Source organism: Athene noctua, chromosome 2 (assembly GCF_965140245.1).
Source record: "Athene noctua chromosome 2, bAthNoc1.hap1.1, whole genome shotgun sequence".
In the NCBI taxonomy this organism is placed as follows: Eukaryota; Metazoa; Chordata; class Aves; order Strigiformes; family Strigidae; genus Athene; species Athene noctua.
In genome coordinates, this window is record NC_134038.1 from 135594289 (window position 1) to 135620989 (window position 26701).

The following is a 26701-nucleotide window of genomic DNA, read 5'->3' on the forward strand; positions in this document are numbered from 1 at the left end:
CACAGGCATAAACTGAATTAACAAGCAGACACGCTATTGTTCCACTCCAATGTTATTTTCACCCACTGCGTGGTAGATCCGGTAGGAATTATAAAGAACAGCTTAAAAAGCGAGGCTGGACATCCAGCCACTCCATTCAGAACAATGGCTTCGCGTTTGCCTGTAGCTGCTTTTGCTTGAAAAGAGCTTCTCTTCTAGGTATTTTTCTAACAGCAGTTTAACTTTCCAGGCTTAATCCAATAACTTTATGCCATTCTGATTTTGGTCAGAAAGTTTCTCAAATAATACATTCAGCATCGGTCTTTCCAAGAGCAAAGATGAAGGAACTGTTATTTTATCATTCATCATGTGTAACCACTTGTTAGATTTATCAAACTGAAATTTGCTATCTCTTTGTGCTTTTGGAGGAGTTAATTTCTGACCTAGTTGCTGGTTGCTCTAGCCACTGTTCTTAAATGGCCTATTTTCCTGTCCTAATTTTCCTTTCTCAATCTACAATGCTCCACTTCACTAAAAAATAAATAAATAAAAATGCCGGGTTTGTTCATTTTTTTTCTCCCCCGCAGAGAAGAACCTCTGATCCAAACAACACAGGCAAGTTTATTCTGTATGCCAGAATCATCTCTCCCTTGTGTCTGGCTCGTAATGGTCATCAACATGAAACACCACCACAACACTTTGTGTGTCTACCCATAAGCCAGCAAAGAGCCATGCAACAGCTATGCCTACCCCTGCTATTCCTCACTGCCTGATGCCAGAAAGGGCTTCTTTAAGGTTGGTAATGGCACAAGCACAATAGCACTGCTGGGGAACTGCTTTTGCTCCAGGAAGTGGAGGGAAATTCAGATCTGCACACAAACACTGTGGCACAGCCAATTCATTACTAAATGAGTCAGTAAATAACTGGAGTATGTCCATAGGTCATTTGCACTGAATACAGCTCTTAAAAAAATCTCCATTGTTATTGCAGATAACATTTTCAGTGTATGATTTATCAACGCCATATATTCTACCTGTTGTGTTACTGATAACAAAAGTGAATAATTGACATGACTGAATAATTGAGGCAGTTCAGGTGACCAAGATGACTCAGGTTTCCCTTTTCAGTGACACAAGAAATGGCTGGACACTGGAACCTCTATTTTCCATGGAGAGACACAGTTGATCATAAAGAGCATTCTACTTCACAGACTTTGTTGACACAGATCTCACAGCCACTGTCAAAGTTCAGATACACTTACGGTCCAAGCACAGAAACATGCTTTAATGGTCAACTGCCAAGGTAGGGTAAGCCCCTTATCTACTCCAAGTTAAGCCAGCTGAAATCCTGTCCCTTTGTGCATATTCACTATGCACCTCAATGCTAACATTTTAAAAATATCAACTGTATACAATAAATTCTTTGACAACAATTTAGACAGACAGTAGATGCTTGGCTTGTTTTCTAGGGCTTATGCAGCAAGCTTTAAAAACAATCCTATGGGACCTTTTGCATATATAAAAGGAAAACGGGAAATTCCCCAGATGCTGCATCATCATAGTTGACAAGTTTGAAATGACTGATTTTAACACTGTCCTTTGTAGTTTTCCTATAGTGCCTTAGAGGAAGCAAAAAGACTGATGCTAGACTTTAAAATAACAACAACAAACCAGACAGAAATAAAAGTCGTGCAAGGTGCATTCCAAGTTAAGTTTAAAATCCTAGTGGAATTAGCAATGCTTTTAACACAGCTGATTGTCTTGCAATGGGGTTTAATGCAGTTTAGACACATTATTTTTCCTACTATCACAACTATTTTGCTTATGCATTTAAGAACAGTAAGTCAAATTAGTCTACTTTAATCAGAGATTGCAAGTGGCATTCCTATTCCTGGAAATACCTGGCTTTTTTTTTTAACCCTGTTCTTCCCCTCCTCAACTGATGTGCATGAGAGACTTTAGACAAATAAGGGAAGAAAAATGACTTTACAAGACAAAGAGTTGAAATGAACTACTCAAAGTGCTGTCAACAGCTCATTGTAAACCTGGGAAAAATAAAGTGATAAAAATCAATTTCTGCAAACAATGTTTCACTTACAATGTTTTAGACACTCTACAATAGTAGAAAGAAAAAAGGTCACTCTGTCTTAATTTTAAGACAATAGTATACACTTTAAGAGAACTTTGTATATACTTGTGCCTTCAGATTTCAAATTTGTGCTGCAGAAGTGACAAAGACCTTTAGAATTCAGGCACATATTAAATAACTTAAACCAGAAACAACAAGGTGGAAATCTCAGCCTACAGAAATAGAAGAGACTTGTCTACAAGCTAAGTTTGCATTCAGAGTGTTTCAGCAGAACACCCCATGCAGGAAACCTCCTGAAAACGACCCAGGTAATGTAAGCTTTACAGGGAAATGAAGAGTACACTACCCAAACGGCTCTATTTGAAGCTCTTATGACTCGTAAGAAGCATGCCGGCATCCAGACCGGTAACTCTGAGTTTTCACTCCCCCCTCCCCTTGCAGGAGGAGCATTTCCCTGCATACTTTTGTACCATCTCTAAGTGCAGGTCAGCAGCATTACAAGTGCCCAGTGTACTCTCCCTCCACTGCAGTTTCCCATGAAAGAACGACTAACTCATGCTGTTCATAACTCCTCCTGTTGCCAGCAGTGCCATTGAAAGGCACCAAAGAAGGGCAGGAGAACAAAGACTGTGCAAGGAAGCGGAGAATAGGCATCAGAAAAAAAGTGGGGGAAGAAAAGGAAAAGGCGTATTCTGCTCTTAGTTATGTCTGGCAGCTCTGGATTCATGTAACAGATGGGAGTGCAGAATTTGTCCCCTACAGAGACAAACGGTGAGGAGACAAATACTTAGGAGCCTCACTTGGACCAGCTATTTAAACAGCCTTAAAAAAAAAAAAAAAAAAAAAAAAATCAGATAAACACTATGCTTTCCCTACAGAGAAGGAAAGATTTGCCTCCAACTGCAAGAGAGCCTTTTTATAACAAACCATTTGTAATTATCCATTTAAAAGAATTAAGCCAATTTGCTTCTATCCAGAATACAAGCTAAGTTCTGCAGCCTGATGTGGAATAGGAACACAGATGTACTCCTGACCACTACCAGAAATTACAGCAGTCAGCACAGACGAATGCTGTAACAGCAGAAGTATTATTCTAAATCCAAACCATATTATTCCAAGTTTGTACTAGTAACTTGTGAACAGAACTGAAGGCAGGGGGATGAGATAGACCCCAGCTACATTCAGTTGTCAATAGATTACTTAATTAGAACCTGTCATTATTTATACAAGCTGAACTGTGCCCCAGAGTTTTCAGGCAGAGGTGGGTACAAGCCAAGTTGCATTAGACAGGGTTAGATGCCTACCTGAACCTGTAGAAGTAAAACTCTAATAGGTACTTCCCACCCACAAAGGGGTGTAGGAGCTGGGTCCCATAATAATAAACACCATCATTAATTAAGGAAGTAGAGGCACACCTTTTAATAATTAATAGTGAAAGAGATCTTCTAAGATGAAGGGCAGTAGATGAGAATATTGAATAATTCAGCACTATAACCAAAGGAACAATGGCACAGTAACTTTAGATGTGAGCATTTGCAACAAAATCTAACAAAAACATCTGATATGCTGATGGCTTGTGTTCAGGAAAGGGCATACATTCAAGATACTCTTTCCCATCGAGTGGGCATCAAACAATTTCTGAAACCAGTCTTTACAACAAAATTAAAAGCAGCTGGTAAAATTGCATTGCAGCAAGCGACTGGGCTTATGCTCTGACAGAGCCCAGAAGATCAGAAGCGTGGACCAGTAAAGGTAAATCTCCAGTCAGTAAATCTGCATTTCCAATAGGCCAAATTAGCAACAACATCAAGTCAGTTTAATCAGCAAGGGGAAAAAAAATACAACAGATTTTTCACTCATCCTGTCACTTCACAAAGCTCCAGCAGCACAGATAGTCTGTGTCTGTCAAATTCAGAGACAAACAAACAGAAAGCTTCAGCAGCTGTTGAGCATTCAGACTTAATTTGTGGTCACAAGTATTGGAGAATTTTAATTTGTTGCCTGGCTAGCAGCTGAGAGGTAGATATACATCAGTGAAAAAGCAACAAGTCTTTGTTATTGCATAAGAAAAAATGTGTATTATATTTAATTGCAGAAGGCTGGCAAAATATCAAAGAGCATGGAAAAAAAGATCTGAGTGACAGACCAGGAAAGACAAAGCCTGCTGCTGTTCAGCCTTTCTGTCTCACTGCTGGCAAGGATTATTAGCCTGCTTCAGCTTCCCTTAGCAGATGGAGGCCAGCCAAATTTCATAAAACAAAATGGTTTTGGAATTTCCTTCTTAAATTGTTTTGATGACAAGTTCCTATTAAGAATTGTTGTGAATTCATCAGAAAGTAGATGCAGCTTCCTCTGCTTACTAGGAACTGACCATCACTTCTGCTCTGGCACCAAACGCTGAAGAAGTAGAATTACCGGAATACATACCCTCACAGACATCCCAAGGAGGGGAACATTTGTCTCTTTGTGAAGCCCAGCAAAAGAAAGTATCCTGGACACAAATCCTGCAACACTTGTACACACAGAAGGCATTGAAAGCAGGTATTTGATTTATTTACTATAAAACATCATATAGCAGAGTCCAGCCCGTGGTGACCAGAGACAAGATTTTGGAAGGTGCTAGTGAAGCGAGACACCATTCACGCCAATTAAAAACAGTAGCAAGAACTTGGTACTGACTAGTAGGAAGTCATCAATAGATATGAAGGATTTTGACTACCTGTGAGTAAAAATATTTAACCCTCGAACTAAGGAAACGTACGGATGTGAAAAGGTAACAAGAAGCATGATGGAAACGTGACTTAAATTTTTTTTTCAAATTTGGGAAGAGGAACAAATATGCAGATGAACAGCCGGTGAAACAGTAGTCCAAATACTTTAACGCCCTGGAGGAGTAAATCCCTGGATGTTTCCTTTCGATTACCCAGGGTCATCGATTACACATCTGTACCATCACGGGAGCGGCAGGGAGGAACCTCTCACGCCCTAAACAACAAAATGGCCGAGGAGATGCCAAGCCGCCTCCGGCCGCCCTCAGGTAAGGCCCAGCGCGTTTCCCTCTCCCCAGCTCTTGCCGCTGGTGGGACGCTGCAGGGCCGGAGCCCTGGGACCGGGCAGCTCCCGGCGTTCCGTCCCGGGCGGGGCGGGGCCGTGCGTGCCCGCAGATAACGGGGGACGGGGCCGACGGGCCGGGCCGCCGCGCGCGCCCTCCCTCCCTCCTCCGCCCCAGCCCCGCCTTGCGCCTGCTCATTTGCATGTCATTACCTTCGCGCCCGGGAGCGGCCCAATCAGCGGGCGCGGCGGCGCGCGCCGCTCACCTGCTGCGGCCGCCTGTTGGCGGGGGGCGGGGCGGCGCCCAGCTGCGCGGTTCCCCGGCGGCGGCGGCGCGATGGTGTGCGGGGGCTTCGCCTGCTCCAAGAACTGCCTCTGCGCCCTCAACCTGCTCTACACGGTGTGTGGCCGCCGCGCTGGGGCGGGAGGGGCGCGGGCGGCCCCGGCGGGGTCTCCCTCGTCGTGCGGGTGTCGCTGCCGGGGTGGGTGGGGTGGGGTGGGGTGGGGAGGCGGCGGGGCTCGCTCCGGCCTGAGGCGGCCTCCTCCCGGCGGGCTGGCGCTGAGGGGCCGGGGGGGCTCCCAGCCGGAGCCGCCGCTCGGTCGCGGCCTCTGCCTGGTGGGGAAGGTGGCACCGCTCCGGCCGGGCTTTGTCACCGCAGGGACGTGGCGGCTCCTGGGGATCAAAATCCAGGGCGGCCCGGGAGCGGGCGGCAAGGAGAGCGCTGCCCGCCCGGGTTGGGGGTGGCTCATCAGCCCCCACCGGGCCGAGCTTGTCTGAGTAGGGGGTGGCCCTGTGGCGAGGGGAGGCCCGGCCCGGCGGTGCCTTTTTTCTTCTGCCTGGAAAGGTCGCTGCGCTAACCCAGGCGTGAACGACGAAGGGCTTATTTTGTTAACAAGTGCAGTTCCGTGAGTGGCAAGTGTCGTGGAGGTGTATTGGGCCCTACGAAACCCGTACAGGCAAAGCACCTTGGAGAGGGAGGGGGGTGTGCTGGAGAAGCCCCCAGCCCCCTGGTAAGCGGGCTTCCCCGCTCTCCCCTGGGAGTTACAAAGTCTGGCTACTTCGGGGTGGTAAGGACCATGTGTGAGGGGAAAAAAAAAAAAAAGTAGTGTGCTCAACTGAAATAACTGATTTGCTGCCCCAGGCAGGTGCCAGCGTTTGTTTGGGCAAGTTGGAGGGCCTGTTTCCAACAGAAAAGAATAAAATCTCCAATTGTGGTATAGCTGTGGGTTTTTCTTCTCGTTGTTTTAAAATGACACGGAAATAGCATGAAATGGGACTGCATGTAATGGCTTCCTCTCACAGCCCTTCTGGAGAGGTAGTATGTCCTCTAATATTTCATGTTAAGAGCCGTGCTTGGGGATGACTTTCGGCACACTGAAATTGGAGTCAGCTGGTGCTTTTCTGAAAGCACTGCCTGGTCTTGACGAAAGGCAAGACAGGAGAACAAACAGGTCTAATGTTGTTCATCAGAACAACAGTTCTCATAGCTGGCGGTTACTGGATCTGATGGTAATCTCCAGGGTGGAGCATGGATGGATGGATGTATAAGTGCTTGTGCTGAAGCCAGAGTTGTTACTTGTTATATTCTTTCAGTGTGTGAGGTGACCCTTGTTCTGTCAGAAAAGAGTGGAACAAAAACCTTAACTGTAGGAGAGGCAGTGCTACTGCACTTGCTTTCTTGGAGGAGCTTGCAGAGTAGGGTATGTCCCTGAAAAAGTGTCTGGAACATTAGGGAGCCCAGCCTCTACCCTCTGTGAAAGTCACTCGGCATCCCTGTGATGCTGTGGGTTGCCCATGCTACCCCCAGTCAGAGTAGAGAGGAGTAGGGAGGCATTGCTTCGTTTGGCATCTGTAGTTGGAGGTAAATTTAGTGTATGTAGACTGTCATGATAAAGGTAAGTTAAAATCATAAAATAGCCCAGGTTGGAAGGGACCTCAAAAGATCAATCTTGGCCAACTTTTTGTGGGAATGCCCCATTCCAATGGATGGGTTATAGGTGAATTGTCACACCCTGATTTCTCTTTTCAGTAAACCAAAGGTTAATGCAAGACTTATTTTTGCTGCTGCTGCTGTTGTTGTTATTTCTTGAGTGACAGAAGTGTGAGAGAAGTCTGGATCTTTCTGACATGATACGTGCAAAATTCATCTCTTGTGATGTCCTGTGGACAGCAGGTGTTTTTTCTGAAGGCAACACTTATTCCTACAACCATATATTAACTAGGTGTAAGGGGTCTGGTAGGTCTTTTGCCCGTCTTTGGCTTCGGTGAGCGTGGGTTGATCTTTGGGACCTCTGTAGTTCTGTTTGTGATACCTGTACAATGCACCTATGACCTTAATCTTGCTTCTGATGCCTCCTTGAGTAGAATTTACTTTGTGGGTGTCACTTGGTATTCTTTCATCTGACCTATGCAGAACATATGTTTTTGCTGAAGGAAGGAAGGCTTCTTTGAATTATAGTAGCTAGAATATCTGATTATTATTACTTCTGTTGCTTGTTAATTATAGGCAAGATACAAGACCAATGCTTTTAAATTCAGAGTTACAGAAATAAAATGTAAGGTGTTTAGTTGGCCTGATAGAGTTGATCTAGCAAAATGTATAGGCTTCTCAGTTTCTACGTTAGACAAAAACCTGACAATATGACTTGGATTGCAACAGCACAGTCAATGATGGGCTTATTTTTTCCCGGATGGAAAAAAGTACCCAAGACAACCAGAGCAAGAACCTAATTGTCATCTTTTATACAAATGTTAATTCACAATAATAATTGGTGGGAAGGGAGTATGGGGGTAAGAAGGAATATAAGGTCAATTGGGTAACACTTCCTGATGTTTTTCTAGCTAGCATTGATGTCTGTATCACATGCTTGGAATGAATTAGCCCTCAGAACTGTATAGTGGAGGTTACAGTTTTTATTCTGCTCTTCTTAAAACAGTCCCAGAATAGGATATTGGAGCTTGGTTTTTTTGTGGTTTTTTTTTTTTTAATGCTGTCTTGTTTTACTTTTTATGATAGTACACCAAGAAAAATATATGTCCTGGCAGTAATGAATCAGTTACTGGCTTAAGGCGATAAACCAGAAACCCACTAACCTAATTGCTCACTTAATATTGTTTTCAGATGGTACTTTGCTGATGACTCTTGGTTCTTTTCTGGACTAAGTTAATGTCCCTAGGCCCTGCTTCTATTTTTAAATTTATTTTATATGAGTAAGTCTGGCATCTGTGCTGAGTCTTGCTGACTTCAGTATGATTCCTTATAATTGAGACTATTTGTTGTCTCTGTGTATGTAATGACGTGTATTGCTGGAATGACATGTCTTACATGGAAGAACTGTCTGCAGTTCTTTAAAGGTCCAAAATACTAGTTTTGGGTATCTGACCAATTTTGGTTTTATTTTTTCAATCATACTAACATTTCTCATCAAATGGCAAACCCATACAAACTGTTTAAAATGCCTTTCCACATACTTCACCCGAATTCAAGGATGTGTACATAACTCGGGGCTTCTAATCTTCCGGGTATGAGAACCCAAGATGCTGGTTCCGCCAATAATTGGTCACTTTAACCAGACAAGGATTTCCTTAGGTAGACAGTGTTCCTTCCAAGGAAGTCTTGAGTAATTGTCTTGAAGCATGAACAGTTGATACTTTATTTAAAATCAGGTTCTCATAAAAAAAAAAAAAAAAAAAGAAAGGAAGTTCCTAAGCCCTAGCTAGTGATGAAAGATTGAAGTGGTAGCTGAGCCACAAGATTAAACATTGACATTTAAAAAAAAAAAAAAAAATACTGACACTTAGTTAATTTGGATGGTGTGCTGTTTTTGTCACCCAAGTAACTACTTAATTATTGCTGCAGCAGCAAGCATGAACTGTTTGTTGTCAGTATGTAAACATCTTGCCTTTGTTTTGATAAGCAGGCTTTCAGGTTTTTTCTTACACCTAGAGTGGCCATTTGATTTAAAGTAAAACATATGGTACCTTTACCATTAAAAGTGTGTATGTTTTTAGTAGCACAGAGTTCATGCCACAAAAACATCCGTGTTTCCTTCTGACACTACAAAGTACATTTGTCAAATTCATTAACTTTTTATAATACTTTGCTCTCTGAACTTGTTTTCTAGACTGTCCTGGTTTTTGCATCACTTTCCAAAGCATTGTATTTGAAAGAGTTTTTTTTTTTTTCTGTTGCTACCTTTTGTTCTCTGAGTGCAGTATTTATTGAAAGTGTAATTGGTGCATTTCTGCCTTCTTTATCAAAATTGCTTTTCCTGTATTACTGAAGTATATAAAGATGAGTACAGAAATGTTCAGATTTGGACAGCATGTGTTTGGCATGTTAGATTTTTTTTTTAATAGCACTTGTCTTCTTTGCAGCATTCCTGATGCAGAGGAGTGAGCATGTTCCATCTTCTGTGCAGATCTGCTAGCTCCATCTCCCTTCTTTCTGCATAGAGGAAAGCTAGTGTTTGAGGCAGGGTGAACATCTGGATTTTCCTAGGGAGAGGGAATGTGACTGTTTTCTGATAATTCCTGACCACTGTAGTGGCTATATAGAGCCAGGTACTAGCAGACAGGAGTTAGAAAAACACAATTCTTACCTCATGTGCCAAGTTTCTGTCACAGCGGTAGATGAACCTGTGATCTCTGACTTCAATTCCATTTTGATTTGTATAAGCTTGTTTTCAGCTGTAAGAAGTAAATAGCCTGCTGTTTGCTGTGTCTGATGGTCTATGGTCAGCATTTAGGAGTGCAGTGTCAAGAGTTTGCCCCAGCACCAGCCTGTGCTGGGCTGGTCTAGCTCACCATCCTAACTAGATGCTCTGCAGGTGGGGCAGGTTGCCTTGGAGCCATTTCTGCCGTTCTTAAGGACATTTTGAAGGTGACAGTATAAGCTGTGGGATCTAGTGGTGTAAATAAAACGGTGCAGAAACTCTCAGGTATGTCGCAGGGAAGGTTAATGTTGATCATGTCAATTTAGTCTTGGTGGTGTTTTTTTTTGTTTTCATTGGCTTTTTGGGAAGGTTTCTATGGTCACAGTGGTAGAGCATGAAAGAGTAACTACAGCAAAAATATAGATACATATTTTAAGACTTTTCCTCAGAGGTTGGGAATGCCCTCAGCTCTACTGTGTGTCAGTTTATAGCCAAAGTGACAGTGGTTTGTGGTAGCAGGTCACAATTGAGACATGTACTGGGTCTGTAGATCAGGTATGAGCAGGTTTTGTTTTTTCACTTGTCTTGCACAGAATGCATAGTGGCATTTAGAACTAGGAAGGCAAACTGTTTAGTGAAAGAACTGGAGAATGACAGGGCACAGAAGGAGGAAGCTATATGGAGCATGGTATGTTTTGATACCACTTTGGAATCGGCCATCCTGGTGGTGCAGATGGACATTTAAAACCAGCACAGTTACCAAGAAGCCCTTTAAATGCCCTGTAGTAGCCTTGTAGCTTAAACCATTAGGTGCATTCTTTGCACTATTGCTTTTGTGCTGAGGGAGATACATGTGTGGAAGAAGGATCTGTAGGAGAGCTGGGCTTCCTGAAAATGTTTTGCGACTTCTTAAAAAGCAATGAACAAGCAAGCAAGCAAAAGTAAGCATTTAAGAAGATAGTTGTTCCTGCTCCACAACAGAAAACTTCCATTTCCAAAGGCTAGGGAGCATAAAGCTGGTTAAATCTCACTCCATTTTAATGTGAAAGAAACTTATTACCTGGTCAAAAGCAATTAGATCCTAATTATTGGCCAGTAACATGAAGAACTCTGAGCTAGGGCTGAAACTGAAAGAACTGGCTTTGGTGATAAGAAACAGGAATGCGCCTTTCACATAAATTGCTTGTTCCACATCATGTGTCTCAAGGCTGTTCAGTAACCAGACTACTGATCACTCTTCATTTAAAGAAGTCACCTAAAGGTTTGTGCTTTCTGTTTTTTGTGATTTTCTGGGTTTTTTTGTGATTGTGCTTTCTGTTAGCTCTGGGTGCCTCCAAAGGATTGCTTTCCTTACTGCTTGGTCTTTGCTTTCAGTAAAGCCGAAGAAGTACCATAAGGAGGTAAAGTTGCTTACAGGTTGGCTAGCTTACAGCTCAGTTTAGCTTAGCCTTAACTTGCTAAAGATGCACCTCTATATACTGCCTATTGTTTTAACGTGGTGGTTTTTGATGAAGTGCAGGAAACAGAAAATTGTCTTGTGTCTTGTAGGTTCTCAGTGGCTGTGTGGAAAGGGTTGACCAAGTTGAAGGGGAGGGTGGTGGAAAGCTCTGCCTTCAAAATACATACTATTTGAGGTTTAAGCTTTAAGGCCCTCTTAAAAGAAGTAGAATATGAACTTACGTGTGGAGAGAGAGGTTAGGGAGGATGTGTTTCATCATGTGTGTAATCTCTCTGGTTTTAGTTCCTGTTCCGTATCCAGCCTGACAGCTATTCTGTAAATATTTCCTTTGCTGATACCAGTGTAAATGCTATATAATCTCTTTACCTGGGAATAGCGAGGCTGTATTTCTTGAAATTTAAATTCTGAAATGCAGTTTTTACTGGCTGCTTTTTGAACTGAGGCTACAACACAACAGTGGGAACGCAACTTCTGCGTATAACTTCCTTCCTAGCGAGCAGTTCAAGCTAGTTGAGATACTGAAAAGTTGCTAGTTAGTCAAAACAGCAGATTTGCTTGTGGCTTGCTGTTGAAGGAAGGAGGAACTGGTCTTGACATTTGAATTGTTTCTCAGTGGTGTTGTCTAGAGAAATCATTTGTCAGTACCTTGGTTTATTTTTGTAGTGTAGACTGAGCTTGTTGGTAAGTACACAAGGGGTAAGTGTGAAGAGAAACAGATTTTTCCAGTACAAGAATGAGGGAAGTTATATGCAAATTAGAACTTGGATGTAAAGAATAGAGCAAATTATGAATTTTTTTTTTTAGAAGTAATTTATGCAGCAGTAAGGGGAAAGAGAACCTGACAACTTACTGTAAAGGCTAATGCTTTAATCATGTCAGTAAGTTACATGGAGAACAGAACAATCAAACTTGTGATGACTTCACCTTCGTGACAAAGAAATTATTCTTTGTCTAGAAATTGTTATATTTGAAACATCTCTGAAGTTCAAGTGTGTGTGTATATGTATATGTATGTATTAAAAAATACAATGGAAGTCACTTAGAGTGGGGTCAGATCCATTTCTCTGATCTTGAATTTGCAGACCAACCCTAAAATCTTTCCTTTAGAGATGCTGACATTGGAGTAACATTTTTGTCTATTGGCAGTATGATTGAGTACTTTTCCTATAGAGTCAAAAGAAAGAAAAAAAATCAATCTACTGATCTTTACTTAGGTTTTGTGCTATCTATAGGTTTGTTCCAGTAAAGCACTTACTTGATTTGAAATCGATGAGTTTATATATTGGATTACGCAAAGCCAGTGTTTGTGTGTGTGCTTTTAAAATAAATTGCTAGGGTTTATATTGATGGAGAAGATATGTACAGTAAATGAGGATATTAAATTAAAAAGACTAGCTGTCTCCCCCCCCCCCCCCCCCCCCCCCCCACACACACACACACACACACACACACTTCCCATGACTCTAGGTTGCTTTTCTGACTTGCTTGTAGCATCTTTCTGTGATACAAATTGCTCCAGCTTGAGATTGTAATAACTTCTTTTGTTCTTGATGCCTGTTGGCTTTCTATGTAAACATGCCTGAAGTGAATGGGACCTTTTAAATCACTTCTGAGAACAAGACTTGTACTTGTGGTTTTGTAGCTAAGTACTTCTGAAAAAATCAGTCATTGCTCTTTTATAGAGACCTTCTTACTGCTTGGGAGAAGGTGTTCTACTAATATGGATTTAGGAGCTATTTAATGAGTTAGATAGTACAGAAGAGTCTTTGGTCAGTGCTAAATCTGTCTCTTATCATTTTGGTGTGGGGAGTGGCAAAGTTTCCAGTGCTGGCTGTGGTGTGTGGGAGCATTGGTTGGAAGGGACTTCTGGGGCTCATCTGTCCAGGCACTTGCTCAGAGTGGAATTACGAATAACATTTGTTTGCCAGCTATGGATTTGTCTACTGAGTCTTGAAAACCTCTGAGAGCGAAAATTATCACCTCTCTTGAGTATGGCACCAAACCACCTTGCAGATGTTTTTTTTTTAATGTCCAGTCTGAACCTCCCAAGCTGTTACATGTGAGACTGGGATGAGTTTGCTTCATTGTTTTGTAATGCTGCTTCAGTTGCTATTAGATTATCCCTAGGCTGCCTCATTGTCAGACTAAACAAACCCAGCTCCATCACATGCTTCTCAAACATCATTCCCAAGGCTGCAGGCCATTTTGGTGGCTATTTCCAGGTTCTCCAATTTCTTTCCGACCTGGGGGGCTTGAAATAGGACACAGTATTTGAGCTGCATCTCACCAACGATGTGTTTCTTTTGATTGCACTCCTCTTGGCTTTCTCTGTTTACAATGAGAGCAGACTTTTGGCTTGTATTCAGCTTGGCAACCAGTTTGATCTCCAGATCTATCTCAGTAAGACTGTTGTTCAACCGGTCTGTTCCCAGGCTCCACTGAAGCACTCCAGGAGCAGAATTTTGCACTTCATAAGGTTCTGTTGGCTTATTCCTCAAGTTTATCAAGGTGCATCTCAGTTGAATCTCTGTTTTGGAGAGTCAATCAGTCTTCATTGTTTAGTATCATCCACAAATTTTCTGAGAATCCATTCTGTCGTAGCACCCACATTCTTGATGAAGATACTACTGTATAATACTGGCCCTAGTATCAGCCTTTGTGGTGCTTCTTACCTGGTACCTGCTGGATGCTGAGCCATCGATTACTACCCTTTAAGCTCAGCAATCCAGTTTGTTGTCATTCAGTCTAACAGGGTATTTCTCCAATCTGTACCTTTTAGCTTACTAATGGGACTATTCTGGGGAAGAGGATCAGTCCTAGTTGCTAAAAACTGGACTGTGATTTCATGTATTTCTGGTAGATTTATCAAGCAAATATTTCAAGTGTTAGTAGCCAGGACTAGCTTTAGGTTTACCTCTAAACTCATAGAGGTAAAATGGAATTTCACAGGTACTTCAGTCTTGCAAGTATGACACTTTTCTTTGGGGGAGTTCTGATGCTGAGAAATGTGGTTTCAGTAAAATAAGATGTGACATTCAGAAGCTTTGTAGAGAGTCCTTTTTCATTTATTTACAGAAATGGGTGACTTTTTTATAATTAAATAAAGCTGGTATATTTAGAATGTGCATATTACTCATTTAAAAGTAGTCAGGGTCTCTAATTTTGTTTCAGGTACACTTTACTACAAAGTGTTAGCAGCTTCACTTAGAAATATTACATATAAATCCTTTTGTTTCAAAACACTTGAATAAGCACTTTTGAGTAGTAATTTCTGGCGGCTAAACAGTGCCTAACACTATGAGCCGTGCATTGTTTCACAGACTTGTAAAACCCCTTCCCAAAACAGCTTAAGTTTTCATGTTTATAGTAGTGTGTGTTTACTTTAGTTTTTCACATTATGGCATTATATAACTCTATATGTAGTTTTATTGTTTAACATTCAGATAGCCCAATCTAAACCTGAAAATGAAGGGGAATAACCATAATTTCATCTTTCAGTCAACATGTAGGTGAGTCAGGAGCTTAATACTAAATCTGTTTCTGGCATGGTTTGTAAACTTGCAGTCTCCAGTTTTGAAACATGAAGTCAGTTTCCCATGATTTGAAGGGCCCAGGATTGTAGTAGCCAGTAGGTATTTTGAACCAAATGATGTGTCTGCCTGACTGGATACAGCATTTTCACATTGCTGGCCAACCAGTTGCATGGATCTGTGATCATACTGAATTTCCAGATGTTTTAGGGAATTAGACAATGGACAATTTTGTCATCTGAAAGAAGAGAGAATACAGCCTTGGAATTATGGAGGTAAAGCTCGAAAATGAGACTGATGGCTCTAAAACTAAAATGTGATCAAAAGAGACACTAAACTATTTTATGTTACTTTATTTTTCAAAGCTGGTCATCTGATCCCTGACATCTGAGGTTCAATAATGGGTTTAAAAAACAGAGAGGCTTTTTTTCCACCTGAAAACCGTGACAGTTCTAGATTCAGTATGTGGCTGTTCTGCTAGAAAGGTTTTTTTGGGCCAGGGGGTTATAGTAATAACTTAGTATCATACACACTAATGTCATGTACATATCATCAGAATAATGGAAGCTGAGATGAGTAACGGCACCAAGAAGTAACTAGTACTCTGCAGCTCGCACACTGTGTTTATCCCGTAGGTGTTTTAGGCACAGATTTTGTTTAGGTTTCTTATTTTGATACTTGAAGAATAAAACACATTTAATCTAATTGTTTTAGACCTCTTATGAGAAGAACAAAGAGCTCAACAAGTACACATTTTGGAATCCTGGAGGCAGATAGTTGAAAATAAAGATTTGCAGTCATAGCTTAGGCTGAGTAAAGAAGCATTGGTGAAAATTATTAGGAGCAAAGTTTTTTCTGCTTTTCTTTGTGAAATAAATTGAAATTTGATATTGTCTGAGATTTTTTTTTTTAATGAGATGACACTTTGAAGAGCTGTGTAGTGACAGTGTTGAGTTCAGTGCTTAGAAGTTGTTGCAGAGCATGGGATGTCAGCCAGCACTTTCTGATTGGAAATTGGGTTATGGGATTTCTTTTGTTGTTCACTTCTGATGCTTATGTGGAAAAAAAAAAAATCTTACCAGTGGTGTGAGACAATGAAATAAAGTGAATGGGCATAGATCAGAACAGGTAGATCTCGCCTTTAACTGTCTGATTAACAAGGCTAATTTTTAATGTAATAACATCAGGAAGTTTATAGCCTTGTGCAGCATGCATTCAGGAAATCTGTCTGTGGCAGAGCCAAGGCTTTTTATTTTGATTTTTTTCTCCACTCTCTGTAATTTTAGATTCATGACATCTTGGCCCTGTGTTTTGGTTTTAAATATACGTGTCATTTAAGGCTTTATGGTGAAGAGAAACAAATATGAATTAACGCTAAAACTACCGGTATTGAACAATTCCTTTGAATTTTATATCATTCTTTTGTCTCTTCATGGGGTAAGAGAGGTATAGGTTTGACAAATATACTTCTTGCAGACTCAGATTTCTCGTGTGGATTACTGACTTTTTGGTAAAAATGTTTTTTGACATGTGTTCCTGTGTGAACATGTGAAAAAAACACACAGTGTGTTTTGACCTTGATGAGCATCACTACTTCTTTTACTAGCTTTCTTGACATTATCTTAGATTTCTATGTTTGAAAAGCAGCATTACACAGGTCAGTCTTCTAAAAGGTACGTAAGTTGAAAAAATATACAGGCATATTTAGTATTAAAACCAAGAAAAATGCCCTGCTGTAGGGTAAGTATACTGAAATGATAAGTTGGAAATTTCCTCCTCTTTTTTTCCACCCCTCTGGGTAAGCAGTAAAACATCATGAGATATGTCTTGTTTGGATGGAAACTGGGTGAGCAAGTATTAAGTGCTTGTTCTGTATTTGTTGTCAGATAAAGTCAAGTAGTTGGATTAGACCAAGCTCTTACTGGTTTGTTTTATTGGTTTTTTGGGGTTTTTTTTAAGTAATGATACAACTTCAGGGTATTTTTTGGTGAGGTCAGGGTTTTGGAAAGTTAAAACTTGCATGTTTGAATGGTGTTATTTAACAAGAAGGTATCGGGTGATATGTTACATTTAAGTATTAACAAATGAGAGTGGTGGGCATCTTGTGTATTGGACTTCTGGGTTGGCTTTTTCTGCTGTTTCCCTACTGCTGTACCTCATTACAGATTTCTCTGCAGCTTTTCATGTTGGATTTTTTTTTTTGTTCTGTGTTTTTGTCATGGAAACAGGAAAGGCTGGAGTTTCCTGCCCATATAAACAATAAGTCTCAGTAAACTAATTGGGGCAGAATCTGCCTGCCTTCCCTGAATACCATCTTTTAAAGGAAGGAAACAGCGTAAGAGTGTTCTGGGTATTGAAATGGGATTGACTTCATAGTAGAGCTGTTTTCTTGAAGAAATATGTGGTGGACACAGGGCACCTGTATTGTTCTACCACATGAAGTCCTTGAGGTACAGATCTAAAAAGTATTTTTTTGTGACCTTGTTAACTGTTGTGTTATATCATCAACTATGCAGAAGCTTCTCCTGTGAATTAATGCAACTGTATTGTTGATAACAGTAAGTTACAGCAAAGTGCACTTTTTTACATGGTTGGAGCTGTATATCCTGTTTTCTTTAAGTACACTGCATCTGTTTCAGAAAACGTATGGAATTTTCATACTTCTACTCTGTGAATTAAAGCCCATGATTTTTAGTTTATTTGTCAGTTCTGTTATAATCTACACTTCAGTGTAGTGTCTCTAGTCAGTCACAGATAATGCAACATGGCTTAACTTGTAGGTAGATTAAGTTATAACAGCTCCACATCAACAGTGTTGGAGAATGTGTGCCTTTAAAACATCTAGAACTGAAGTTACCTCTGTGATGAAGTGGAGGATTGGTTTGTTTAGGGATATGCTTCTCTTTACACTGGAAAGAAAAATTGTACCTATCTAATAACAACTTTAATGTAAAAAACGTAGCTGTGTGTAGGTTGAACCTCTTAATATGCAGACTAACTTTGTTTTCTGTTCTCTCCAGCTGGTGAGCCTGCTGCTGATTGGAATTGCGGCATGGGGAATTGGCTTTGGCCTCATCTCTAGTTTCAGAGTTGTTGGAGTGGCAATTGCAGTAGGAATCTTCCTTTTCCTTATTGCCTTAGTTGGATTAATCGGTGCGGTGAAACATCATCAAGTATTGTTATTCTTTGTATCCTTCTGGTGCATTACATGGATTGCAGCCTGATTCAAGCCATGTAAACAACCTTTTGTCAGCTGAGACAAAAGTGCTTCAGAAACAGAACAGAAATTCACAATCTTATTGGTTAAGTGCAATCTAAATTAAACTTCCTTCCTGTTTAACTTTATTGCAGCTTCCTCCATTCTCCTTTGTTTGTGCTCTGAAGACAGAAATATTCACATGTCTTGTTTTTAAAAATTAAAATATTTTAACTTTTTTGACAGCGTTTCATGGTGGGTCATTGTGTCATAGGTGCCTCTTACTCTGCCTTGGTGTAGGTTGAGCACACAGTATGTGAATTATTAATGTTTAACGGTAGAGAAAGGTTATGCTTCCAGATAACAGAGCTGGTTGTAGCTGCCAGGGAACTGCATTGTGGGCTGTCAAGAAGCACTTTCTTTTCATACCTAGTCTTTAATTGCAAACCCAGACTAGAAATGTGCATAGATAGCTCTTCTCAGTGTGCTTTGCTGCCCCTTTATGCTTACCGATGCTGTGTAAGCAGTCTGTGGTGCTGCCTTGCACAACAAAATCGATCTCATCCAAACAGATTAATCAGATAAAATACTTATTTTTCTGGTTGTGGTCTATGAATAAGTAGTGACCTCCACTCTACAAACAGTTTAATTGCTGAGATAACTATCTGCCTCTGAACACAGTAGCCAAATTGTGACGACAGTGGCTGACTTTCAAAATGTGATCTTTAGATCAAAGTTTGTTCTTTTTGTTCTATACTGTTTCCAGATGCACTAGTCCAAAGTGTGTGAGGCCGTGTTTCAAAAGCAGCTCTCACTTTTTTAAAATCTAGGCTAAAGTTATCTTTTGTAATTAATTACAAGACTGTAATTGAAGAAAAAAAATCTGAATATACAATACCCAGAAAAATATTTTCTTTACTACTTTAAGTGAGGTATTGTGGAATGACAACATAAGTCCCTAAAGCTGAGAAATTGTCTGTAGATTTTTCTCTCACAGTTCCTTTTATTAACCTCTGCTCATGTTGTCTTGCTAGGCAAGAAATACCTAACACAGAAAACCCAGCTATGTATAGTAGTAGCCAAAAAGAGATAATATATGGTGACTGAGTTCTGGGAAAATTATTTGGGTCATCTTTTCCACATCCAGTCAGAATTTACTTCTATAGTTATATTGTTATCCAATGAAGTAAGGAATACCATGAGGCATATGTGTTATAAAAGCCAAATTAATTTGAGAGTGTATCCTTAACTACTATTTCTAGTACATGATTATTCTTTTGCTAGTCTTTATTGTCCAGTTTTCTGTCTCCTGTGCCTGTTTAGCATTAAACAAGGAACAGCAGGTAAGAAGTTTCCTGACTTGTCAGTTATCTATAGCATAATACTATGAAAATATATATACATACAACACACATCTTTTTATATAGGTATATGCATACAAGCGCACATATATATATATATATGTGTCTTCCACAAAATGGGGAGAGCATATTTTAAGAAAATCAGTATAATTTGTTTAAATAAGGACTAGACCTTAGGCAGTCCTTGGCTGTGGTAGCTAGAAAGAAATACATCTGGGTTCTAGAACTACCTTTCAGCTGTCTTTTTTTTTTTTTTTTTTTTTTTGAATGGTTTTGTTTTTAAGCTTTCTGTGTAGGTTTATGGTCACAAGTGTAGCAGCATGGTATCTTGATTATATCATGTGTTCAGCAATACCAGATAAGCTGATGAAATCTACAGTAATCATAATGTAAAGATAAAAACACTGAACTGTTTGTTCTTGTGTAACTGAAAAGGTCGTGACTACGTTAGGAACAGAGGTGACCCTTTAGTGTGAAAGTAAAACTAGCTTCTGTGAGGTACAGAGACTAATTCTTATCACACAAGAAGCAGGCAAGGGTACAGTGACTAAATAACCAGTTTCTGACATGTGAACATATTTTTTGCTTAAAGTTAGAGCATTCCCAGTTAGATTAGTTGCATGTTCCATTACTAGTGGTCTTCTTGGGTTTATGAAAAAGGAAGGAGGAAAATTAATTCTAACGGAATGTGCTGCTGTGAGGTGCTGCTATTTCATTAACTACACATGCTGTTTGAACATTCAAGTCATTCTTTAATCTATCATCCTGTTAGACTTCAGGATCTGAACGTTTCAGTTAGGGAATTATTGACTTGGCCTAGTATATTGGATTCCAGTGAAATGCAGACAGTTCAATGAATATAATTTGTATTTGCTTATGCCTTCTAGAGTCAACTTCTAGAGGTGGGATGGAATAACACTAAGAGTGCGAGAACAGATATTGAGAGAAATCTGAATTGTTGTGGATTCAGAATTTTTGACCCGAATGAAACCTGCTCCTCTGTAAGTTCTTCAAGCATGATAAAACTTTGGTGTTTGTTCAGATATGTTGTTTTGCTGATTAGGGATACCAATTAAACTCAGACACCAGAGTGAGAAGTGCAGGCGTATTTTACTAGAAATAATAATATTACAGAATAATACAGAAAACATACAGTAAGAAAAGACAGAACAGCGTGCTTAAACAAATAGGAAAATACTGTGTAATGCATCAAATCATTACTACCTGAGAAATAGAATAGTGATTAAGAAAGATCCATCACCACTTGCATACGTTACCATCACCCAGATCTGCAGTGGCTGGGCAGCCCCGGTTACAGCGAGGGTTTGCAGAGCCTGTCCCGGCAAGGGGGAAATCCTGCGTGGTGCATCCACCCGTAGGTGAGGCTGCCAAAGTTGCTGTGAGCAGGTCCAGCCTTATATACCTAAAAATCAGCAAGCCAGAAGAGCTGGCACCTTTGTTTTAAGCGGAAATACCTGGTTTCAATCTCACATTAGATTCCCCCAGAGCCTGGCCAGGGCTCAAGGGAGAAGCCAAAGGAGTTTCTCTGCTTATCTGATGGGATTATGCTCAAGGTCTCATATCAGGTGTCGGGGACAGACACCTGCCTCCATGATTATGTTATTCTATTCGCATACAAAGGAGGGGAAAGATACATTCAAGGTAGCTACAGCCTCCGTGCATAATTCATTAAGGATTACATTCCGGGTTAACAGTTTCGGTTCAGGGCCTGTTGCTCAGGCTTCAACACTTCCACCTTTTACATCAGGATAGGTGGCTTGTTATAACTTAGTATAATACCTGTTGGCATAATGGTTACCTGTTATGAAACATACAGGATTCATCTATAGGTCAGCTCTGGCTTGGGCCTGTTGTCCAAGCCTTAGCACTTCATATGTACAGCTGTTTACACAGTTGCAGAAAGCAGAGTTTTTTAAGACATGTGTAAGGTAGTTGTTACAATGATACTAAGCTCTTTAGTTAATTTACTGGAAACATAATCATACAGCACCCTGCAAAGTTTGTACTCCATTATCATTTATATACTTGCTTTTTTGGAGTCTTTTAAAACTCCTAGAGTTTTGTCCATGGCTGGCAGTCTTTTCTGCACCTAACTAGATGCTTTCAATCAGTGAAATGTCATCAGAAAATGGAGTGCACATCTCTGTATCTGCTACAGGATTGTTTTAGAAGTCGCCAGTGTCAACCATGTGCGCCGATAATAGAAGAATATTCTGGAATGGTGCTGAGATTTGTTGGAGGCATAGGACTCTTCTTCAGTTTCACGGAGGTGAGTAGGAGGTTCGAAAATAGTGGGGTTTATCCACTTCTAAAGCTTTGTTTTGTGAAACAATAATTTTAAGGAGTTTATTACAGTTTATCTCAGTACTGTCTTGGGAGTCAAATAAATAGATCAGATTTTTCCAGGGTATCAGCTTCCTTAAGTATGCCAAAAGGAGGGTTTGTCTTTATTCAACACTGGAAGTTCTTGCAACTTTGTTATTTAGACTACAAGCCACAACTGGATACCACAAAAAAATGTGGTGCTATAAAGTTTAAGTTTTGCAGAAAGTTAGTTATTCAGATTTGCTGTTCTCCAAAAGTAATAAAAAGAGTTCCACTGCTTTACCTTATTCCCCTGTTCTTCCCACCTCGCCCCCCCTGTGCACATACAGAGTCTTTGGGGGTTTTTGGTTTTGGGATTTTTTTTTTTTGCAATGCAAAGGTATAGTTTCATGATGAGTGAACTGTACTTTATATGTCAGGTTAAACAGGTCTTTGACTCTTTGCTTTAGTATCCAGATGATACATATACTTATTGATTGGTGAACAAAAATTCTCAGAGCAGGTCTTTCATAACCCTAGAGTAGAGCATATGAAAATACTCTTCCTGCTGCTTACTGCAGTTTTCAGAAGGTTTGTAGGTATTATGGCATCGAGAGAGATACAGCAGCATAAACAGAGTCACTCTGACATCTGCCCTCAATTTCTTTACTAAAAATGTGAAGCTGTTGAGAGGGAGGAAGGTGGTTGGGGGGAATGACAGGATTTATAGTTAAGTGGTAGCTGTAATATGAAACGATTTGGAGGATTTTACCATTACACTAAAACCAGGTTTATGAATATTTGTAATTTGGGGAGGGGGAAGAATAATGCTAGACAGACTGATGAGAAATATTTTGCATTGCACTGTGAAAACGCAATTTTTGCTTTTTTGTTTAGTTCTTTGTTGCTAAGTATGAATTCTTTCTGAGAAGGTGCATTCTTTTTTCTAATTAAGAAAGCTGGTGTGTGGTTGTGCAATTTCAGCAATAGCGAAATACAAAACTTGTGTACTGGAAATTCATTGTCAGGATTTTGTTTAAAAAATTTTGTAAATGATGGAAGATGGGGTGGAGACCCTCTACTTAATGGTGTCTTTGGGTTTTGTTTTCAGATTCTGGGAGTCTGGCTGACATACAGATACCGGAACCAAAAGGATCCCCGTGCAAACCCTAGTGCATTTCTTTGATAAGTTTATAAAGGACTGAATCTTCTCTCTGCACCTTCTACTTCAGAATACTGATTCTCCATAGTTTGGTATTTCTCCATAATAGGGATTCTACATGCACCCAAAAGAAACCTTCACTTTCCATAAGAAATTTATAGTTTTCTTATTTAATTTCTCACTATTTTTCTTCTAAGAATCTCTATCTTGAAGTAGACTGGTGCATTTGGTAGCTGGGCAGAGTCAGACTGATGCTCTGAACTGGTTAAATTAACTCTGTTAAGACTTCAGTAATTGATGTGGTGAACTCCCTCCAGTGAGTTTTACAGCACTACTGGCTTCTCCAAAAATCCCAGAAGTATTTTCTGCTGTATTCATTGCTTATATTACGTGATTTTTCATTAAAATGATAAGAGTATATGGTGAATGGTTGAACTATATAATTTGATTAGACTTTAGATTGAACTCTAGTCAACTTTTTTGTCTTAATGATGATCTCCCACTTTCCTGTTAAGGTAAAAATAGAAGCTAAAGATTTTTTTTTCTGTAGTGCACATAAATGTATGTTAATGACTACTGTAGTCTTCACCCCTCCCCTTCCCTGTTTGTTTTGGCTTTCTGATAGCTTTAGAATTTTGTTGAGAATAAACACAATTCTTTACTTTTTAATGGATATCTTCACTATGAGAACAGTGAATGAAGAAACCCAGGAGAATGTAATCTGCAGCTGATTAACTTGAAACTTTTTTTCTTTGAGCGAATGAAGTTTGGTATTTGCACAACATCAAAATCAACAGTGGTCTGTCATCTTTAATGTAAGAAACTTGTTGTGTGGAAAGTTGTTGTACAGCTAATTTTTTCAGATGGTGTAAAATTATTGTTGTAATCACTCAGCAGTGTGTGTTCCTCTGTCATCCAGCTAACAGTCTTGATTTCATGAGAGATTGAATGGTGTGTAAAAAAAGAAAGAGGAAAAAAAAAAGCAAAATAAGAAGAGTGATGATTTCCAGTAGTTTGTTGGGGGTTTGGGGTTTTTTAGTAATTAAAAGTTAGAACAGTACATTACCCATGTTTTAAGTGTTGTCTGAGCTGAAGGAGAGCATGGTCCCTCGTCCAACTGGTAATAGAAGTGATGTATCAGCTGGAACATCAGACATACCCAAGGTGCTTTATATTTCATTTGTCTGTAATCCCACTGAATTACAGACCTGTACTGCACCTTTTCTTCATTCAGTTCCTGCTTCTCGAGTTGTAGGCAGCTGCTGTAGCCTGAAAGACAGCTCTGCGGGAAGAAAAGGTGGAAGAGTATTAAGGCCATCTGCCAAGGAATAGAGCAGCTGAGTGAGGTGAAAAGGAAGATGGTGAGGCCAGATGGAAGTGGGTTCCCAGTCTCCCTTCACTAAGGAGATGCCTCCTTACTCATGCAGAGGAGGCAAAAAGAAGTCAAAATACATTCCCATTACTTTCAGACTTTCATGTGCTCAGTGCTCCTAAAGAAGGAATTGCCTTGAGGTTTTAGGTGGGAAGAGTTGAACCCAAATGCAGGGGGGTGTCAAGAACTTGCTAAAAATAGTTTCTCTTCGGGTGTAGCAGGTTCTTCAACATCTGTCAGCGCCATCTCCTGGTGGTTGATCTATACATTACTGCTTCGTGTGGTGAGAAATATTGGTGTCTGTTTCAAGCACTTGTACATTCAGTGTAAGAGTCCACTCATGTACTGAAAGACCTTAAGGGCCTTCAGAGTATTACTAACTATAATGTAAATATACACAGGTTTTTTTTCCTCAAGTGCTGTCCTGTTTGACTGACTAACCCAGCCATTCTCAATAGTTGTCAAGAAGATGATGATCATCTTGTGGCTGTCTATGGTAACAGTTAATTTTCTTAGCCTAGAGAAGCTCCACATTTTGTACATTAATAAATTAAAGGAAGAGTCTTATGGAGAGGGTGTATGAAGCTTAAAATAATACTGCATTTCTGCTTCAATTTTGACTTTTTTCCCTAATTATTATTAGTGCTTAGTTTTGGGTGGCTCTGGTGCCATTGATAGGGTAGGTGATATTGGAGTGTAAATTTGCATCACTGAGGAAATACTGAAAATGTTACCACTTCAGAAACTTATGTCTCACAGTGTGAATTTTTTTTAGTAGTCAAAAGACAGATCAGTGGATCATATGGTTTGATTAAATTTTTTCTATCATATTAATAATACTTTGTCTCTTTAAGATTGTGATTTAAAAATAAAACCAACCAACTTGAAATTCACATTAGAGGTGTGGATTCTCTTTCAAAACCAAATTCTTAAGGGGAGGGCCATAAGACACATTGAGTCTGACTTTGGTTTTGGAGGGAAAGCGAGTACCCTCCTTCAGGAAAGGTCTGACTCGCATCTCAGTGTACGAGGAATGTACTGTTCTGATGTGATGTGTTGAAATAGAGCATTTTTAAGAATAATCTGTTCTTTGTGGGTTTCGTCTTTGAAGTTTTCTTTGTTCGTTGCTTTGTCTTTCCTCTTGAAGAAAACATTTTGCTCATATAAAGATTAAGAGATTGAGTGGTTTTTGTTTGGTTTCTAGAGAGGCATTTTAATATTTAACCAAATTTTCTAGAAGCTATTTACAGGAGAAAAGTATCAAAATAACATGGTTTAACTTGGAAGATTCTTAATGCTTACGTTAGATGTCTTTTAACCTTAGTTATGTTGAAATGCTTTCTTAAAATTGTTATTCTGGAAAATGTAGAAACCCGTCTTAACTTTCTTTGAGAAACCTACACATTTTTTATCACATAACTGGCTAGAAAACAATAAAATACAATTCTTCTGCATTTGTGTAAGAAAGTAAATCCAGATCATCACTAACATACTGATACCACTGTACAGCATCTTCCTCCTTTCACATGAAAATATTTATTACCAAAAGAAAAAGCTTACGTAACTGGATTTGATACCTTAAGATAAAATGTACCTTAAAAACTATAGCTGATAAGGGAATAGGAACGTGCTGGTATTATTAGCTTGCCTTATTATTTTTAGGGCTAATTATTTAAAGATTGAATGCTAGTGGGGTTCTGGAAACCCCATCCATCCTGTGCACTTCAAAGTTACTGAGCATATATACTTCAGAAATGTTTTCCCAGGTTTTCCAAAGAAACAGAAAAAGGGAATTTTAGGTACTTCAGCTTGGTTTGATGTGTCTAAATAATCTGCATTTAGAGGAGGAGATGGAAAGAGCAGTTAAGTTGACCACTTAGATATTAAGATTCTTGAAAATTTGGCTAAGGTCAAAAGCATAGTTTTGAGTGCAAAAATGAATTTATTTTAAGAATTAGTTTCTTGATACTTGTAGGCTGAACTAGCTTGTGTATTTGCATTTATAGCACACGGACCTCTCTTGTAGAATATGCCTTATATCCATTTGCTGGATATTATCCATACATCTGCTTAAGAAAATGATGCTACTTCAGTAGAATTATAAAAACAGACTTTTAAAATGTGGTGACGTGGGCAGCTTTTGGTTTGGGTCAGATACACAGCTCTAGCAAGTGTACTTTGGGTTGAGTAGATCAGCGATGATTCTGATGACCCATTGCTCCAGCCTCACTCTGCACTGTCCCTTTGCTCAGTGTAACTGCATTTTTTTGCTTTTTGTGCATGATAGCTGCTTCTAGAGAATATTTCTGCCTCTACTGCATCCTTTTACCCCCTCTGTCTTCTGCTTGGGAAGTAAGAAGGGAAAGACCTTTCTGCAACAAATAATTTCCTCATCACAGTTAAAGTAAGCTGCAATAGAAAGGAACATCCTAACTGAACTGCTGAAGGAATACTGAACTGCATGACTGGGGCCATTTCCAGGTACCAGTTGTGATTTTCTGGTTGGTAGGGTTCACATAGC

At 39.8% G+C, this 26701-nt stretch overlaps 1 protein-coding gene across 2 annotated transcripts; it reads left to right on the top strand.

Moving 5' to 3' along the window:
• Positions 1-5359: 5359 nt before the first annotated feature.
• TSPAN13 (tetraspanin 13) lies at positions 5360-25073 on the top strand. Of its 2 annotated transcripts, none has more exons than XM_074900367.1 (6): positions 5360-5519; positions 17785-17952; positions 19223-19303; positions 20209-20322; positions 21501-21611; positions 22758-25073. In XM_074900367.1, exons 1-6 carry the CDS (start codon positions 5457-5459, stop codon positions 22830-22832), a joined length of 612 nt encoding a protein of 203 aa, XP_074756468.1. In that variant the 5' UTR covers positions 5360-5456; the 3' UTR covers positions 22833-25073. The 2 variants fall into 2 exon arrangements, with proteins under 2 accessions (XP_074756468.1, XP_074756469.1); XM_074900368.1 differs by lacking the exon at positions 5360-5519 and adding an exon at positions 17053-17214.
• Positions 25074-26701: the final 1628 nt, after the last annotated feature.